The sequence below is a fragment of the Micrasema longulum genome, unplaced genomic scaffold (assembly GCF_059751315.1).
Source record: "Micrasema longulum isolate JH-2025_06_02 unplaced genomic scaffold, ASM5975131v1 h1tg001442l, whole genome shotgun sequence".
NCBI lineage: Eukaryota > Metazoa > Arthropoda > Insecta > Trichoptera > Brachycentridae > Micrasema > Micrasema longulum.
In genome coordinates, this window is record NW_028278628.1 from 37,370 (window position 1) to 58,907 (window position 21,538).

At 31.1% G+C, this 21,538-nt stretch overlaps 1 protein-coding gene across 1 annotated transcript; it reads right to left on the reverse strand.

The window, feature by feature from the left end:
- Positions 1-1,336: 1,336 nt before the first annotated feature.
- Positions 1,337-4,898, reverse strand: LOC148275363 (uncharacterized). The gene is made up of 2 exons (XM_088235799.1): positions 4,589-4,898; positions 1,337-3,050 (listed from the first exon to the last, which is right to left on the reverse strand). The coding sequence occupies exons 1-2, from the start codon at positions 4,896-4,898 to the stop codon at positions 2,236-2,238; spliced, it is 1,125 nt and encodes a 374-aa protein (XP_088091925.1). The 3' UTR covers positions 1,337-2,235.
- Between the last annotated feature and the right edge of the window lie 16,640 nt (positions 4,899-21,538).

The window sequence follows — 21,538 nt, forward strand, 5'->3', positions numbered from 1 at the left end:
GCTTATTACGGGGGTGAAAAAATATTCTCACATCTCACAACATCTCCGAGATTAGTACTGGTTAAAAAGCCTAGAGAGAATTAAATACAAAATTCGCTGGACAGTATTTAAATCCTTTTATGAAATGGCTCCAAGATACCAATCCGACCTGTGTATTAGCGAAAATACATGTCAAAGAAAATCTACTCTTAGGTCAACATTTGATTCAAGCAGAGGAAAACTTGTTGAAATTCGGCGCTGCCCAAATACTAGGCTCGGAGATCACCGGCCCCTCAGTCTGGAAACAATGGGGGCATTGGAAGCAAAGATAGCAACCTCCAAAAAAATTGTTTTTTTGGTTATGATGTCATTCTGTAGTTCATCAACTTTATTTTTATAAAAATCATGAGTTGAGTTGCAAGTGTAGTTTAAAATCATACTTCTGGTGGTTTGAAAATAGTTTGGAAGCAAAAAGCAATATCCATCAGCCATTTTATTCGACCAATGACAGGCTAGAGATTTAAATGTTCAAAATAGACGTGCCATACAAATATTAAGAAAGTTTTTTTAAATCTGTGTTTCTATTAAAACTTATTTATTAGTATCTTAAAGTTTGAGTTCAGTGAAAATAAGATTTCTAACATTTAGCAGTTTTTGTTATTTTCTCGAAAACACCAAAACGGGAGTTTGCTATCTTGCTTCTAATGCCCTCAATTGCCTTCACACTTGCGAATCATCGACATTCTCAGTCAGTTCAGATCTCAACTGAAATTTCACATCTTTCGTTATCATAACCTCAATTTTAAATCAGAAAATACAAAATGTAACTTTAGCTTAGTTAGAATGTAAATCTACGTATAAAATTTAAAAGCGCCCTTAAGGTGATTACAAACATGGCGCTTTTTAAATCAGCCATATATTATAAAGAATTTGTATGAAAAAAAAAATTGGCAATCAGTCGTTCATCATCATCATCATCATCATTCCCTTTTTAATTACGCCACACATTGGTACACCAATCGTAGTGTATCTTGATCATATTGTTTTACATGAAGGTACGCTAATCAATCTTACGATTCAGGTGCCAACCCAATGACAACGAAATATTGGAGTGTAAAAACGCATTAAAAAAAAAAAATTCGTGTCAACCATGTCAGGAATTGAACCTGAGACCTGTTGCATGATAGGCAAACGTGCTGACCATTGACTACGAGGCGGATAAGTCATTATCAACATAATAAAACTACTTGGATTGTTGAAAAATACACATATTATAAAAATAGTGCTTATAAAACTTATAAACTTTTTTCTTAATTTTCATTTTAACTTACACTTTTACTTTTGATTTTAATTTTAATTTTTGATTTCCACTTTTAATGTATACTTACTTACATCTACTACCTGCATCTAATAATTTATTGTTGGTTGTGATTTTTTACAAATAAATTTAAATGTTCATGGAAACAGAGAGAGAGGGAGGAAAGTAGAGTAGCTATACAATGTCTTCTCCTTTTTATGTACTTTATATGTAATATTTTTATTTTTACTTTTTTAGAATTCATTATTTTTCCCCTCTCCTCCTGCATTCATAATAAATTAGTGTGAAATCTGTAATTGGTCTTGCTTTTTTAAATTGTTCTTTTGTACATTGTTTTATATAAAGACTGTTTGATTTTATTAATAAATAGATAGATAAATATTCGACGAAAACACAGTTTTTGAGGCCCATACTGCGAAAGATTTTTTAAGTGTCTTTAAAAACAAATAAACAAACAAACAAACCATCACTTCGTTTCCCGTAAAATTCATTAACTTTTTTTAAATAAATGAGATTTAGAAAAAATATTATTAGGTTTTTTAATAAAGTTTACCGTGGGGAATATTCCTCTGAATTTTCGCGGTCTGGCCCCGAAACACCGTGTATAATATACGGTTTAAAATTAGCAGAAAAAATTGAAGAAATAATACTAATTATAACAAATGTAAAAAAAAAGTCATTATAACCTATTTTTAATACTTACGTAGTTTTCAAATATAGTAATTCCAACGAGTACCGTTAAAAAAAACTTTTTATAATTTAAAAAAAAACATTTTTTTTATTACAGAAAACAAAAATGAACTCGCATAATATAATTTTTCATATTCAAACAAAAAGCAGAACATTATAGGATCTTTAAAAAAACCGCATAAAAAATACTTGCTTAGCTCCAAAGAGAGAAAATAACGTTCAACACATGAGAATATATTAAAACGGGTCTACATTTCATCGAGAAAACGTTTGTTCTTCCTCTTATCTTTACTTGCAGCCTGTTCCTCCAAATATTTTACACCCTTCTCAAAAGCCTCGTTTACATTTATTTTCTGTGCATCTTTTCTTCCCTTTTTATCAGCGGGTCCAAAATATTCATACGTGGAAGGGGGTTCAATCTCCGCACCCCTTTTTCGACTATCTTCACGTGCGACATTCCTCGAATTATCGTCAGTGTCATCTTCTTCATCACTGCATTCGTTTCTAATCGGTTTGGATTGAAATGATTCCGGTTTTTTGACTGAAGGGTTGATGTATTTGTTTTTGATGGCTTCGATATTATTCTGTTTTGTGGTGAAGAAAAGAGATCTGTCCGATTGGTCAGAGTAAGATGAAGATGGAAAATCGAATTGATTTGGTTTACGGACATCATCCCAAGTTAATGTTTTAGATGGCGACTTGCTGGTGTCACCAGTGGCAGTGGTATCAAAGTAAAAACCTTTGGCGTCAAATGTCTTTGACTTTTCAGGATTCGAAGCTCTAGAACTTGTCGCAACTGGAGGGGCAAATTCTTGGTCTCTTTCTTGCCTTCTCTTGTCCACCCACTGTTCTTGCGTGAGTTCCACGTGTCGGTTATAAGGCTGCTCTTGCTCTTGCTCTTTACCGACATCCCATTCTCTTATAAACTTGTCTCTTTCTTTCTTCGCTTCTGTCTCTTTGGCTTCTCGCTGTTTTCTCGCTTCTTCAGCTACCTTTTCAATCGAAACTCTCTTTTGCTCCTCCACAAAGTCCAAAAGCATTGTAGTTACAACAGATTTTGGATCTACGGAAAAAAACAACATATTTTTATTGTTTTAAGCTGCGCACAATACAAATGTCCTATTCATATAAATATTTTATAAATTTTTAGATAATATAAAAGTAATGATTCGCGACCCGCTTATAGAGATATCCTTTCACTCTATTGCATAGGACAAAAGCGTTGCAAATTTTTGGTTTAACAACAAATGTGTAACGGACAGTTCATTGCTGCGCTTGCGTTTCTCGACCTGAGCACCTAAAGCCCGTTGTTTTGCTGTAAACTGTAGGTAACTTCGTGATTGATAATTCTAGAATAGTTTTGGTCCATATAGGTAGCTCTATAGGCGGGTCACGAATTGTTACTCTGAGATTATAACCAATATGTTTAATACACGAGATATATCCAGAAAGTAAGTTCAGTTTCACAGATTAAATAACAAGTAACTAATATTTAGAAAAAAAAAAGTAAAAAATCCATAGACCTTAAATTATTTTTCTCCATAACTCACCAATTTATAAGCACGGTAAAAGTTTTTGTATCCCCTGTTTATTAAAGAGTACCGTCTTCTTTATAAAAGGGGACACCCACTTCGTTCGTCATCATGCACATTATCACGACTTTCATGGTTTAATGTTCTGGTATTGAGGAAATCAATTATAGACCTTATGTCACAAGCAGCGGGATTTTTAATTTTATTTGGAATTTTAAACAACCACCATGAAAAGTACACAAATGTCAGCTTACTCATAATGGCGTCCACACCTTCTCAATAGGTCAGGGTAAGTATCACGCAAGCGAAGCTGCGATCACAACGCTGCGCTGCAATGGCAAGAAATACAAACGGAACTTATTTTCTGAATATACCTCGTACGTCGAAATTCCATTTACACCTATAAATAAAAAACCTTGAATGATGGGATAGTAATCCGTTATTTTATGTTAAAAAGTGAAAAACCCGGAAATCAACAACGATATTTTTCCAAAGCCAAATACCCAGATAACACTAGGAAAACTAATTTCGTTGACTTAGATCTGACACTTGTTTTTGACTAAATTTTGGAATATGAATCCAAAAATGACAGTTTTTTTCCGATCACGTCAACTTTTTAAGCTATAGATATATAAATAATAATAAAGGGAAAAAATACCAATCGTATTTATTTAAAGTCAATAATACATTTACTTTCAACCAAATTGTGTTCACACAAATAGTTAAGTTTTCTTTCCTTACATGTTACATTAAGTTAAAAATCTGTAAAGAAAGAACTTGACGTGATAAGAAACCTAACTACAGTTTTGAAATCAGCATGCCTATAAAATAGCTGAAAAATCGGACTCAACAGAAATTGTATTAGAAATTCTTCCCCAGTGTTATCAAAACTGAGATTTTTAATGCATTACAAATCTTGTTGAAAGCATATTAATTTTAACTGCACATCTAGCTCATTTGAATACATCCGAACCTGACGTGATATTGGACAAATAGGGATATTAATTGTACTAATTAAGCACAGATTATAGAAATATCTCTACAGACTCCATAGGGCCTAGATACCAACCCGGCTCTTCTTCTGGCGGCAGTCCCGCCCGGGCCCTCTGCCTGGCGCGCGCCGCCTTGACGCGCGCCTGCAACGCGTCCTCGCGCCGCCCCCGCGCCGCCGCCGCCGCGACGCGCGCGCGCTCCGTGTCCGCCCGCGCCGCCGCGAGCTCGGCCTGCTGCTTGGCGCGCTCCGCAGAGTCGCCGCTCAGCGCGTAGTACCCCACGCCGTGTGATCGAGCCTCTGAAAAATAATACAAAGTTACGATTGTTTTTATTTTTAAATTTATTTTAATAAATTTAAATGTTTTAACGAAGTCTATTTTGAACATGTATTATAACAAAATAATTATATACAGTAACATAAAATTAAAAACGAAACAATTAAAATTCTAATGTATGAAGTCTATGTAAAAACTAAAATATGTTATACGCAACTACTATGGGGAGCAGGATATCAAAATGACATAAACAGACTACAAAGACAACAAAATAAAATATTAATGTTAGTATATGTCCTTCCCTATCTAACTGCAACTAGAGAACTTTTTAAACAAACTAAGCAATTAAACATAACTGAACTCTTTCAACTAGAATCATTAAAATTTATCCATAATTGTAGACGAAGAACTAATATTTGTAAAAAAAAATTGAAGTCAACATGGACATAATACGAGAATATCAGACAAATACCATATACAACTTTCTAAAACAAGACAAGGACAATCAAGACTAATGAACCAGGGACTGAAATTATACAATAAACTACCAGACAAAACTAAACAAAAGATTCAGACAAACTTTTCAAAAGATGTAAAAAATATTATTTTGAACAACAGATTATGAATGAAAAATGTTAATATTATTTTTTGTAAAGGGTTTATAAAAAAATTTTCAAATTAAAAAAAAAATAAAAAAATAAAAGGCAAAGACAAACAAATACAATCAACAAACGTTATGGGATTTAGGTTGATTACAGATATAAGGAATTTATCGAATATTATAATTTATATTTTAAGTTATTAGTAACGTTATAGGTTTAATCAGGAGAACCTTTTTCGCTGGTGATGGAGGACTATCAAAATAATCAACACAAAGAATCGACTCTACAAAGGCATTCGCAACGTGCGTCGACGCACGAAAATATTATCAATAAACGTCATAAATACGAGTACCTTAACGCTATAAGCGTTTAATATGAAGTTTATTAAAACAATTGAAAAATTCATTAAGTGTGGTTTAGCAATTTTTTTATACACAATTGAACTTGAGGTCAGTATGTAGTTTTCCTCTCAGCGGCGGAGTCATTAAATTAAATGTTTGATATCAAACGGCTTCAGATCCCGTCCGCCCAGGAGCGTGCTTATCTATTCATGATCTGCAACTCCCGACCCTAGCTGTTACCGGGAACTGCGTTCCATTGTGCCAATATGGCGTGCACTGCACGAGCGATTTAGTCTATTATGTATTGAGGAAAGGTCAGCTACTGGGGACAAGTAGCCGGCCCCGGAGCGAATGAATTATTACCCCAGTTTTTCAAACTCCCCCCGACAACTACACTCGCTGTGAGGTACCTAGAAATAATATGAGCTATGCTAACAATGCTACAAGTAGTATCTACATATACAAGTTTGTACAATATATGTATTGAAAAAAATACGCACATATCTAGTATCTACTTACATTCGTAATAAAGCAATTCACATTTTTTTTTCAAGGCGACAGCTTATAATGGGCGTTGCTTATTTTTTGCCTTGAAGTGTGAAGATCTGGCGGAATAGTCCGCTCCGGTCTTATTAAGGAACTTCTCCGCTTGTACGAATTACAGAGAAAACCAAAGAAAACTAATTCAAAAGAAGCCGAAATATCAACAAACATCAACAGATTTTCCGTTCCATCTGTGACAGTGTTCAGCATTTTGTGTCCTTTTGTGTATTTCAACTATTATTTCAGATACTTACATAAAAAATGAGCGATTAACTGAAATTGAACATGTTAAATACTTGGGACTAACAATAGACAGACAATTGACATGGACAATTCATATCAACAATTTAATTAGACTTTTTTGAGTCTTTTTTTTTAAATCAAAAACTTTGTTCCAATAAAGGAAAAAAAAATAATGTATGAAACCTATGTAAAAACTAAAATACGTTATATGCAACTACTGTGAGGAACAGGAAATCAAAATGCCATAAACAGATTGCAAAGACAGCAAAATAAAATATTAAAGTTAGTATATGACCTTTCCTATCTAACAGCAACTAAAGAACTTTTTAAACAAACTAAACAATTAAATGTAACTGAACTCTTTAAACTAGAATCCTTAAAATTTATTCATAAATTAGCCACTGATGTAATTGTAGACGAAGAATGAAATCTTGAAAAAAACTGTAGTAAACATGAACACGATACGAAAATATCAGAAAAATATCATATACAACCTTTTAAAACGAGAAAAGGACAATCGAGACTAATAAACCATGGACTGAAATTATACAATAAACTACCAGACAAAACTAAACAAAAGACCTAGACAACCTTTACAAAAGATGTTAAAAATATTATTATTAACAGTAGAATGTGAATTTTAAAAGTAAAAATATTTTGTTAAATGTATGTAATTATCAATGAAATTTAAATTTTTAAAAAATAATTAATTAATGAATAAAAGAAACAATAATGCGTCGATAGATTTCAAGTCTCCATTCCCGTGCATGGGCCACGCCGGTTACATCGAAGCAAAATAATATTGCTTTTTCGTTAACTGGGCATAATGGTTGCATGAAAAAAAAAGTTAAAACTAAAGCAACACAATTTACAAAGGGAAATGTATTTTTTCGACGAATTTAGCCTTTATCCGAAAATGTATATAATTTATTTTGTAAAACGACGAGCGATGTATCGAAATTAAAACTTATGAGTAAGTTAGATGTAAAAAAATCAATTATGTAAATGCTTTCTAATTTTTAATAAGATTAAGTTAGCCACAGTTGAAATAAGATCGATTGGAACATGTTTTTTGTATTTCTTATAAACAGCCTTTTTTAATATCGAGTTGTGGTCCTGTGGCTAGTGTCTCTGACTCACGGACCAAAGGTCTGTGGTTCGAATCCCACTCTACCCTAACTTGATTCCATTTTCTAATAGTGAGTTATTTACAGCTCGTTGAAAATGGCCCTCAAAATGTAATGTTTGGGTAAATCATAAAAACGCAAATATTTCTTTTTTTTATTAAAAAAAATAAAATATTCATATGAACCAATTAAAAAGACAGATCAAATCCGGTGTTAAAGTCGACAAATACTGTATTTCACCCATTGTTTTATTATTTACGTTTAACAACATAAATGTTCTTAGTTTTCCATTTCGGTTTCATTGACACACGGCATAGCAAACAAAAAAAACGTAACCAAGTTAAGTTCCAAAAGAAGCTGACGTTATTTTATTTATATCGGTGAATTTAAACTACACAGGGTTGACACATTATTTATATCGGTGAATTTAAACTACACAGGGTTGACACATTATTTATATCGGTGAATTTAAACTACACAGGGTTGACACATTATTTATATCGGTGAATTTAAACTACACAGGGTTGACACATTATTTATATCGGTGAATTTAAACTACACAGGGTTGACACATTATTTATATCGGTGAATTTAAACTACACAGGGTTGACACATTATTTATATCGGTGAATTTAAACTACACAGGGTTGACACATTATTTATATCGGTGAATTTAAACTACACAGGGTTGACACATTATTTATATCGGTGAATTTAAACTACACAGGGTTGACACATTATTTCACTGGTGGGAGTTTTTTGCATTCGTATGGTCTTTAGGACTAATTTAATTTACGTGACATTTTTTGTAAAAAGTTGATAGTAAGAAAGTATTTCTAACATTTAAATTCAAAACAAGGCATTCCGTTTGTTACAAATAAAAATATTTGAGAAAAACTAGAACAAAATTTTATACGTTGAAACACCGAGTGTACTACAAAACGCCAAATGTTTTTTTTTGCTTCAGTACAATAATATTTGGTGTTTTTAATATAAAACTATGCGCAGGGTTTTAAAATATAATTAACAGATTTACCCCTTTGTATATTTATTCATTTATGCTTTTTTAAAGTTAGTTCATAACGTCGTAACCCTTTTCTTGGTAATGTATTTTATACGATACATATGTATGTTCTCATTTTTTCTCATGAACTAAAATAGAATTCAGTTAAAACTGCTGTACCATATTTTTCTGCATTATCACAATTCATAATAAACTATGATTAAATATAAAAAAAACATTTTTGTAAGGGATTCTGCAGCTTTTTCAACAATCAAATGTGAAAAAAAATTGTTTTCGTTCTCCCAAGATAAGGATTAAGAACTTTAATGAGATTACAATTTTACATAAAAATTTCGCAAAGATATTTCTTCAAATTTATTTTTTATATTTTTTTATTTCTTCGGGTAACTCATTTTACAGTGTTGTACAATGAGTTTTAAGAGTGTGGTTTTCTCATCATTGGTAATATTTTCATTGTTTACCTCTAGTTTCGTATACCTATATATGACATATTCAATGAGGAAGTTCAGTGGTTTAAAAAAATGTTAATAGACTATTAAGCAAGGCCGAAAATATTTTTTTTCAATTTTAGTATATCGTATTATCAGCGCAATTATATTTTCAAGTTTTGTATTTCTGAAATAACCTCGCGTGTGACGTCAGAGGTTCTCTTCCGCGTATTATCGATCAGTTCTGCCCATTGGTCAATTGACGGCAAGCAAACCAGAAATCTTCCATAACTCTCTTATCATTGGTCGAATTATATGAACCAATGACATTGTCAACGAATTTAGTTCGTTTTTATTGAAATATTTTTTATTATTTTTTTCGTACATTTCTAGGAAACTTTGTCGAACAATTTTATACTCCAATTTTTACCGCGCGCAAGAAAACATTTACTGTACACAATTTCCCGTAAGGCTGAAGTTCCTAATTTGTTTTTATTTATCCCCTTAATTATTCTATATATGTAAATTGGTACACTATATTTTGCCATATTACTTTATTACATTAGTTGAGTTGCAAACTCACAGTGAAAGCAGTAAAATTATATTTAATTAAAATCACAGTCAGTAACTCGATTTTCGCAACAAAAAAAACGTTAAAAACATAACAAACGGAAAGACCTTCGGTCTTTAAAATAATTTACGGGTATGACGGGTCACAGGTCCTATAAATGCTTAGACTTCCATATATCCTTCCTAATATGTTCTCACTGTTGAAATATATATCATTCATATTATTCAATTCAATTAATTTATTTTAAATATAACATACATTACAAAAATATATTCAATACGTACATATTATAAAAAAGAAAAAAAAATCCACGAAAGAGACTCATGTCAACGTAGTAGAAGAATCCTGCTCCGGAAAATCCCTTCGGATACATGGAACAGATTAATATCCAGAGCGATGTTGTTCAGCATAGCGGTAGCCCTTCCAACAGGCATAACCATAGGCAGGTTGGTCCTGAATATCGGAATATGAAACAATCTATGCTGACGCTGTCTTAGGTAATTATCAGGAACATACAAACCAATGCTCATCATAATTTCAGAATTGTCGATCATACCGTGCAACAATCGATAAAAATGCGTAGTCAAATACACATTCCTTCTAGTCTCTAAACTGTTGTAGCCAAGCATACCCTGGAGAAACTCGGTCGGGTAGAGCCAAGGATAATACCCGCACTCTCTCATGTAGAGATATCTCAGAAACTTTTTTTGGATTTTCTGTATCATAAGAGAGTACTTCAGTTCATGTGGCCCCCAAATCATCGAGCCACTCTCAAGTCTACTTCGCACCAAGGAGTTGTAAAGAGTTCTCAGTACGCGGGTATTTTCGAAAACCCTGGCAGTACGCAGAACAAATCCTAACATCTTCAATGCATTACCACTGATTGTCTCTATGTGTTCATGAAATGTCAGAGTGCTCACAAATCTAACGCCCAGATCCTTAACATTCGATGTTCGTATCAGATTCTGGTTTAGATCAGATTCAGATTATAGTTCTTTCACTATTTATTTCTTGACCATCCAATTACAAACAATACAGTTATGTGCGTGAAATAGATACCCCGAACCCTGGACAAGTTTTTTCGACTCAATAGCTACTTTCAGGTAAAAATCCTGAAAAGGGAAGGTGGAGATTAGTCCGTCCCGTAGTTCAATGGTTCGCACGTTCATCCTACCATGCTTGGAGTCCCGAGGTTATGATCATTGTTCACTCCAAACAAAAGTTTTTCACAAAATACAACATTGAAAAATTGGGAGAATGAAATATAATTACGTTTACATTCCATAGTCAACAAATTTTTATTATCATAATTTATTATTATTTATGACAAAATACAAGGTTTTTAAACTTTACATACTACATTTTTTATTTGTACAAAATATTCCCAATCAGCAAAACTGCTGGTATGGGGGGATATTATATATATTAACACAATAGTTTAAATAAAAAATCGATAAAAAAAACATCACATGTCACTCGTCACACGGGCTGTAAGAACTGTTTTATTTAAGTGTTTTTTAAGTACGTATATGTTTTTGTAGAGTTTTTAGATTATTAGAAAGTGAATTGTAAAAAATTATTGCTGTATACAAAAAACTGTTTCTTTTTCTGTTGGTCCTAGGTTGTTTGCAAGTTATTAATATTATTTAATTATTTGATTCTCTTGTATTTATTTTATGTATGTTGTAGTTAAAATTAATTTAATATTTGTCTGTATTTTATTCTTTTTCATCTTAAAAATCATTTTTATTTTTTCTGTGTAGATCAATTCCTAGTTTGAGCATTTTTGTTATTCTATATAAATCTGTGGTTCTAGTATATTTATTAAAATTAAATGTTACTTTAAGTGCTTTGTTCGTTGTTCTTACTTGTTATATGGACATTTTTAATACAACAATTATTCATTTTAAAACGTTTTTAAATGCACTGTTTAAAACTCATTATTATTAAAGTCGTAATAAAACTTTCTTTTTTGTGCAATTTTTTCTCTGTTTTTGATGTGTATTATTATTATCTTATCACTTTCTGAAATTAATTTTTGTGTACCATATATTATATTATTATCTTATATTTACTTACTGTAAACTAATTTTTATTATTTGTTTTCTCATTAATTTGTTAATACCATTGTTTTATACATATATAAATATTTTATTTTTTTATTGTTTAAATTCTTTACACGTTATTTACAATCTCTTTAATTCTATTATTTTTCTCATATCCATCTTTTTTTTCTTTTTTACTATGCAAAGTTTCACTTTTTATTTTACATTGCAGCATGCTTTTTTTTTGTTTCTACATGTATACAAAAAAAGTGTTGTTTATTTTTAAAATTAATACTTACTATGTTTGTACTTACTTGTATAATTTTTGAAAATTCCCCTTGGGCGTATTGTAAAATTAAATACATAAGTTTGAAAAGACATTATTTAAATACGATTGGATACAAATCTAAAGACCTTGATTGTACTTTTCTATGACCTATCCTTTCCGTGACCCATGACCTGGGTGTAGTGCATCCGCCTCGCGGGGGGATCGTATTGCAGTTAGACTTCGCTACAGTAATACCGACCCACAATTACCTACTTAATGTAGGTACTTCCACTAGGGCTTTGTACATTGGAACACACCCAGGACTGTCAAACTTTACTATTGTTGAGAAACAAGTTTAACCTTTGACGCGATATGGGCTAAAATAATAAATCATCAATTGAATTAGTTATAATGATAATATAATTGTCAGAGGATAAAAACTGTTCCTATAATAAAGTACCCAGGCGTCATAATTGATCAACACCTTAATAATTATTTAAATCTCCATTTTATGTAAAAAAAATTAGGATAGATTTTAGAAAGCTTGATGGTATCAAAAATATCCCCTCAACGTGGCGCCTTATTTATCGTATGCTTGGCACGGGCCATTATTTTGTATGACATTCAAATTTGGGGTAATTCCTTTAAATCATATGATAAAATATACATATATACAAATATGTATTTTTATTTTATTTGCAACTTCTAAGTGCCTAACATTTCTCAATTTTTAAATTGCTTTTATTTTGATGTCTATAATGTACTTAATCAATACCTTACATCACTGTGGAAAATTTCTATTGACTGTTTTCACAATTTTCGTTCATATATATTCTTATTTTCTGTATGCAATATATGTAAAATCTGTTGTTTTTTTTTTCTAAGTAAAAAAATATAAAAAATCCGTACAAACTAGAATGTTCAAATTAACAAACGGTAAAAAACAACGTAGGTAATGTATCCAAATTTGAGGTAATTCCTTCAAACCACATGATAAAATCCGTACAAACTAGAATGTTCAAATTAATAAACCGTAAAATGCAACGTAGATAATGTAAAGGTTGAGAAATTACAATTCAAAATGGCTTAAGTTGTAAAAGTTAATAAACCGTTTTCACGTTCAATAATTTAAGGATATGTTTATGAAAACCGATTGCAAGATCAAAGTCCAAAACGTTTTTAACTCAAAACTAGCTAAAAATGCGAAATTAATCATTACAATTTATTAATTACTACTAGTAGATAACAGTCGGCTGTCTCCATTACTGAACGAAAATAGCTTTTCCACCGTAATGCAAACGACTATGGAGAGCTAATTCTCGAAAATTGCCCGTTGTATTTGAAAAAGGTTTATGTCTAACGATTTTTTTTAATACTTACGTTTTTTGGAATACTTGGCTTAAAAAGATTAATGATAAAGTGACACGAAAATTTGGTATGTAACCGACGGACGTATTCAGCTCAAATTTTACAACAAAAAACAAACCTATCACATTTATTTTAAAAGGTGATTTACCTCTATCTGTAATCAAGATTCTGGTTGAGATGTTTTATTTCATATGTTAGGTTCAACCTCATAGTTTTTCAACAACATGGTTTACAATTGTTCTTTAAAATCAGCACATGAACTGAACAAAGTTTTTTTTTTGTGAAATAACCATTCATTTGTTTACATTAAAACCTTGTTAATCGTTAAGTTCCGTGAGATTTCATATTTTGGCCATGTTTTGAGAGGTGATAAATATGCCATACTTCAGCTTGTCATGAAGGGGAAGATCGAGGGACATAAAGAAGTCGGAAGTTAACAGCTTTCTTGGCTTCGAATCATCCAAGCATGGACCAGGATTAAAACCGTGGAGGAGCTGTTTCAGCTTAGGTCGTCAACGTCGAGGAGATCTGACATAACACGTAAGAAAGGAAAAGAAAGACGTTTTAAAAACGAAAACATTAATATGAGACAAATAAAATGAAATTAGCAAATTACAAGCGAATAAAAAAGAGTGTACGTAAATTGAGATAATATTAAAATAATTTTTAATGATTTCAGATACTTTTTAGTTATTTTTAAAGCTTTCAGAGGTTGAAATTGGATGTTATGACGCGTAACAGAAACCCGAAGAAATATCTTTCCGTATACTTTAATAGGAACCATAAACCTGATGTGTTCATTTTATAACTTGTCTAGTGGCTATCGCAGTCCTCGTGAAAACATCAAAAGTTTAATGATACGTCATAATGATCATAATAAAAGTTATTTTCTATTCTGCCAAGATAAGATATTAAACTCGAATCGTTTTATGAAAACTATCTAGGGAGGTTTTTGTTATATAAGAGATGGCAAGAGTTAGGCATGTACTCGTCAGTGAGTAACATTCATAGCCGTCAAAACTTTCGGAAGCAATTTTTTGGTATTGAAAAAATACGCCCTTTGGTAAAAGTAATTAACTAATTACGTACAGGATGAGGCATAAATCACAGAGAAAATTTATTTATGCAGCCTTTTGATTTTATGAGCTAGTAATAAAAACAGTAATAATAAATGTCTCGTAGCTCGGTAGAATCATACAAGAGGTCACTAGTACGATTCCAGACATGAAATATTGATTTAAAGGGGTAATTTTTACTGCAATATTCTCGACTGGATCTGACGCGCAAGAAAGATTATTTTGCCCTTATATAAGAAATGATCGAAATGCGTTTCAATTGCAAACATTTTAGGTGTTTTAAAAGACTCAGGTGTTTTATTAAAACCATTTTTTCGTTCTCTTAAAAAAGGGTTGCAAGTGTACCTAAATTTGTATTTTCAATAAAGATGTCTTTTCAGTAATTTAGTGAATTTCAGTAAATTACTAATTAAGTTTTTTTTATATTTGTGCTCATTTTGCCGTACTCGCATCGAATATAAAGTTTATATTTGAAACACTAATTTTGTGGTTATGACATTAAACCTGCTTTCTACACAACTAATAATAAAGGAACATTGTTAAAAAATCACAAAAAGAAAGTCCATAAATATAATAAATCTGGGATATACCAATTAAATTGTAATGATTGCGATTCAATCTACATTGGAAAAACTAATAGAAACTTTAATATTAGAGTAAAAGAACACTTAAATTAAGTAAAAGATGCTTAAATAATAATATTTTTTCTGAATTCGCCAATCATCTGTTAGAAAATAATCATAACTTAAATAAAGACACTGGATTAAAAGTACTTCATGTTGAAAATAAAATATTAAAATTAGACAACTTAGAAATCTTAGAAATTAAAAAAGTGATTCGCAATAAGAAAAAAATAATTTATAACCCAATAAACAATATTTCTTTTAGTTCTTTCTTATCTAGCTCCGAAAATATTGATATCAAATTACCACCTTTATAAGGAAAAAAAGACTTGATTTATTGAGTCCACGTGTAGTATTTAGTTAACATGATAAAAATAAAATAGGAATTAATTCATTAGTTACGTAAACCTTGACGAAGAAGCTTGTTTGCTTTGAAACCGGTCGGTAGAAAAAAATAATAAAAAAATCGTGGTTAAAAACAAAGTTATTTTACTAATAAAGTATTTATTTATGACTTCACCTTTTCTTTCTTCTTTTGGATTATTATTCTTAATGTTGCTATTGTACAATATGTTATCATTATTAAATTTAAGTTATTATATTTTTTCCCTTATTAACTATTATGGCTTAACTCGGGCACAGTCTCAAAGAGCTATTATAAGTTAGCGAATGTGTAAACAAATGTAATTTGAAATGAATAAATAAATAAAATTAAATAAGATTGTAATTAATTATAAGGCTAAGAATGTTAGAAAATTCTTAGCCTAAAATAAAAAAAGTACACGTACAAAACTTTTCTTGGTGAATGGTTTTCTTGGTTGTTTTTTTTCTGGTTTGTTTCTTATTTCTAAAGGCAGTTTGTATGTATTTTACACTTATATGTTTATGAATTTGTATAAACCACTTTAATTTAGTGTTATACTTCGACCGGTTTCGAAGTTTCTACCTCACCGTCAAGAACTAAACTAACTTATAATTACTCGCGTTGCTATTTATATTATAAAATATTGTATGAAAGAGACAGAAAAATGAAAGAAAGAGAGAGAAAGAAGATAAAATGAATCACAACGGGAATATTTTTAAAAGAGGACTCGAAGTAAAATTTAATTGGTTATTTATTATTTAAAAATTTTTATGGCTTTACTAATTTCTAATCGTTCTAAATTGTCTAAACGAAAACCATTTTTATTGACATGCAAAATTTCAACACCCGTATTTTGATTAAAATCATGAATTTCGGATATAAGATGATTTGCGAATTCTGACAAATTAATATTACTGAGACAACTTATATGTTTTTTGATTCTAATTTTAAATTTACGTGAAGTTTTTTCAATATAGAAATTTGGGCAATTTAAACAATTAAATTACAAATTCCCGAATGTTTTAATGTATCATCCTTATCTTTACAACTTGATAATATTCTACCTATATTATTATTAGTATAAAAAGCTGGCTTAATATTGTTAGGTAAAATTTGAGCGATATTATTAGAAAATGAATTCATGTACAAAATTCTACGCCAATTAACCGGTTGAAGTAAAACTCTAAATTAAAGTGGTTTGTACAAATTTATAAACATATAAGCGTAAAGTGTCATACCACGAAGTGAAAAATGTTTTTGAAAACAATAATATGTACGTATTTTGTTCCACACTATCGACGTAGACGTGTTAGATGCGTACATATTTATTTTCTCCATGACTTGAGAGTTTGTATATCCGTTTATTATTCAAACAAAGCGACCGATGCATCTTCCGGCACCCGCCCCGACCATTCGGGTCAACAGGGGCCACTGGGTCCCTACTGGAGTTAGCGAGATTGCACTGCACTATCCTAATTACAGTAATCCGTGCTAGCGAAACATGACACGAGAACACCTTACTCGGAATATATCCCCGAGATTAGCACCATTCATCTCCCTGAAATACTAATGACTTCCAGTTGCCGATTTGAAATTTTCACTTAAAATGTTTTGTAATATCGAGTTTTTAAATTTAAATTTCCCCCTTTATTGAAGCTTTCTACCGAAATATGTTAAAAAAATTATCAAATTATATCAATAAGCAAAAAATTAACAAAACCAGAAAAGATAATGAATAACAATCAGTGGCGAATGGTGATTTTATTTACAGGTAAGCTATAAAAAATATCATATATTTGTACCTACATAGAAGTTACATAATATAATGCAAGTAATATATCCCATATATTGATATTTTTCTGTGGTTCTGTGTGATACAACAATTATTATTCATGAAATCAACTCAAACAACGTGACTTCGTGATATATTATATTATGTAGATATACTGTCCATTTCTTCAATACATAACTCATTTAAAAATAAACAAATTATAGCATTATGAATTTAGTGGATATTAGGTATTCAATTGAAATGTCAACTGGCCGAATTGTTTTAAAAATTAATAGTGCTAAAAACGGCCGCGTCGAGCACCGTATGTCCTGCAATATGACGCATGAAAGTAATTATAGTCTTATGTCAAAAGTACCATCTCAAAGACAAATAAGAAATAATGTTTGAAATACTGTTTTCCAAATCAAGAATCTTGAAATAATTTTTGTAATCTGCAAGTTTAATCTAGGAAAAAAAACCCGCACTGGGGTTAAGACATTTAAAATATAGTATACTTATTTGTTTGAAAAAATAAGCCGGAATAATCGGCTAGTTTCTTGGCTCACCGCAGACGCGGGGCGCGCTTTGTTGATATTAATATTTATATTAGGATAAAAATAATAACGGTGGAAATGATTTAAAATAAACAGTAATTACTAATTTGTTTTTCTGTTGATAAAGTTACTGTAAAACATTATTATGGTTAGTCGAATAAAACAGTAAGCTGCGCATAATCGCTTTTATACACGGTTCGCCCCTAATATGAACAAAAACATTAAAATAATGCAAACATATAAGAACAACATTTCTTAAATTTTATATTTATTAAAAAAATAATCTTATTTACAGGTTTATAGTACAAAGCTTATAAAAATGAGATAAAATGATAAGGAAAAAAATCCCATGTTGACATAGCCTGTGAAAAAAAAAAATGTGTATACAAATACATACACATGTATGTATACTAGAGGAGATAAAAAAAAATTAAAAAGTCATTTTAAAACAAGTATTCTTCCGAAATAGCTAAAAGAGTTCCACATAAAATTAAACTGTTATTCGTAGAAAATAGATAAAACCGTTTTTCAACTGTAACTGTAAAAAAAACTAGTCAGAATATTAAATTAAACTGGTTATAAAAAAATGGTTTTATTGTGTGTAGGAAATAACGACAAATATGTCCAGATATGTGAAACTGTATTTTTTAAATAATTATAACAGTCTTTAGAGCAGTGGCAAAACCATGGCCACTCCCAATCCACATGAAAATGAAAAACTAGTTAGGGTAGGGAAAACTGTATCTTAAATAATAGCTCAAAGCAGCGTAACTCGTAATTTTTTTTTGTGAAACTGTTCCAGCAGCTTCTTCTACTAGACTTTTAGCCCATGCTCCTCAAAATGTTATTTAGAAGCAGTTTCACTAAACATTTTACTTGGTGAAACAGTCAGTGTAACTGCTACTCCTATTAAATAACAGAAACGCCCATTTTTTCTATACACAGTATAAACACATAACTAAAATCACTCCCAAACGAGTGGAGGCGTTTAAAAAAAAATACACAAATAACAAGCAATATGTAAAAAAAACCTATTAAAAAACAGATAGTGCATATTTAAGACAAAGGGAAGATTCTTATAAACATAACGTAAACATGATCTCGTAAGGAAATTAAGTTTTGACATATAACATTTCCTTCCTCATCAATTTTCGTTTAATTATGTTGATAAAAATGTTTCGTTCTCAACGAGTTTTTGGGAATATTGTTTTATTTCTGGCTAAAATAACCACAAGATGGTTGGTAAAAGCTTTTCAAAATGACAAAAAAACTGATTTTATATTGGTAGATAAATACAAAAAAATATTTAGTTTCATTCTTAAAATTAATACAAGAAAATCTTATGTTTGATTATTTTTTTTAAATGTGAGTAATTTGTTTTCAATAAAACATTCACATTCGAAAATTTGAAATTGTTTGTTATCCATAAAAAGCTTGTTATTTTATAATTAAACATAATAAATAGTAATAATAAAATATTGGGTTAGTATTAAAATTTAAACAAAAAGTTAAGAAAGGTGTGTTAAATAACTTATAAATCAAATAATGTACCTACAGAAGAATATATTTATATGTGCCCTATTTTAAAATTTGAAATAAAACAAATATTAATTTCATAATTCTTTAAGTTGTTTTTAAAAATAGAACTAACGCAGTAAAATAATGATTGCGTTTACTAATTATAACATTTACCACAATAACAATAATTATCATGCCCCTTTCGGAACTCAGTGGTGCATAGAGCACTGAATGGTAAACCAAATGCAGCCTTATATGATCATATTTTACAATAATGTAAGGTGATGATCAGTCATACGCTTCAGGTGCCAGTTTAGAAACTTTACAAATACTGCAGATTGAACAATTTTTAAATTCAATACGGACACCCTGGCAAGAATTGAATCCAGAACCTTACGAATGATATGCGAACACACCAACCACTACTTTTTATGACAATAATAATAATTGGCCAATTATTATAGAGCCGTTTTTGTGAAATATAACCTAAGCAATTTACAATAGTGATAAACCTTAATTAGGTATTTCTAAGACGTATATAACAACACGTCTTGCGGCTACATTACGCATGAGCGCGGCGGTTGCAATTCTAGATCATTTTGCAGTTACTGCTATGATTAAAATAACTATAAAACTTTTTCGAAACGAATTTAATATGGAGACAGTAATAAATCTTGCATTACAGATAAGCGAAATAACAACCCAGGCAGTCACTCCCTTAATAATAATGCTCTTCATAAATCTAAAAATGCCTACATTCGTGCGTTTAAAAAGAAATCATAAATCTCTATTGGTTTTCCTAGGAGCAGCAAAAATGCACTTCGTGTTAGAGTTTACAACTGGCTGAAAATGGGGGTGCGATTTATTTACGACCTGTGATGTCACATAAGCAGTGGCACGCCGCAGAAATTGCACACGGAGACCATAAGTTAGTTCTGTATGGTTCATGTTGATAAAATAACCTTTCCAGCCGTTAATCTAATTTCGCTACTCGCAGGGCGGAGCAGTATTAAAAATTATGTTGACGCTGCGTCGAGCGTCGGCGTCGCGTCATGACTCATGACGCCGCATTTTGATATTTACTTTATCAGTAAACTTTCCATACTACGCACAGGTTTAATTAATAGAGCAAAAAAATAGATAAAATCTATGCGTGTTTGTATAATTTTCATTGTGTCCCTATCCGCAACCCGCAGTGCATAGGGTATTGAATTAGTGCATATTTTGATCATCTGTTACAAAAAAAGGTAAGGTGATCAGTTATACACTTTAGGTTCCATCATCATTCCGTGTTTGCTCCCTAGTTGGAGCACATAGTATTCACAAAGTGCCTTTATGCATCACTATCGGCTGCAAGCTCCTGTGCATCCTCCAAAGTCAGGTTCGCGTCCCGTAGTTCTGAGATAAACTGCCGACAAACACTCCGCAGTGGACAGCTAACCGTACCGCCTTCGCTTGATAACATTTGTCACCTGAGTTTTCTGCATCCGTTCTCTTATTACTTCATTTCTCATAATGTCAAACCACCGCTTACCCAAGATTCAGCTCAGTAATTATTTTTATTCAAAACTCAACTTTAAAAAAAAAAAATGACAGTTCATATTTGGAAGTCGTGAAGTTTAAACGTAGAAAAATACTCGATAAATGAACGAGTTTTAATCGCAAAATATTTTATCAAAATCAGTCATCAATTATTAAGACGACTAGAAAATTACTTGAAATTTTGAATAGAAATAATGTGACATCAGAACCCACAATTGTTTAGAGAAAGATTTAGAAGAAAGAAGTTCTGTAGCAGATAAGTACAAGCCTAGGCCACAACGTACGACAATATCAGCTGAAAATATTGATGCCGTCCTAGAAAGCGTTCAAAATAATCCATCAACCTTAATTCGACACCGTGCTCAAGAAATAGGACTTAACACAACAATTTTTTTGGAAATTATGCATAAAGATTTGTATTTAAACCTATTTTAAATTCGGTTGACACAAGAGCTTCTTCTAAAATACCATTTACGTAACCGTACATACTCGTATATGTGATGTTAGAGCTTGCTCATGATAGCCATAATTTATGAAAAAATCATGAGTGATGAGTGATAATTTTTGACGCATTTCCATTTAAATGGATACGTTAATTAACAAATAGTCGGTTCTGTTCAACAGAAAATCCTCAAATTATTTAAGGTAAGGTGATCACATAATACAAGTCACACTTGAATCTTTCAAAAGTTACAGATTATGGTGCGTTATGTGTGGAGGAATCACTGGCCCTTACTTTTTTG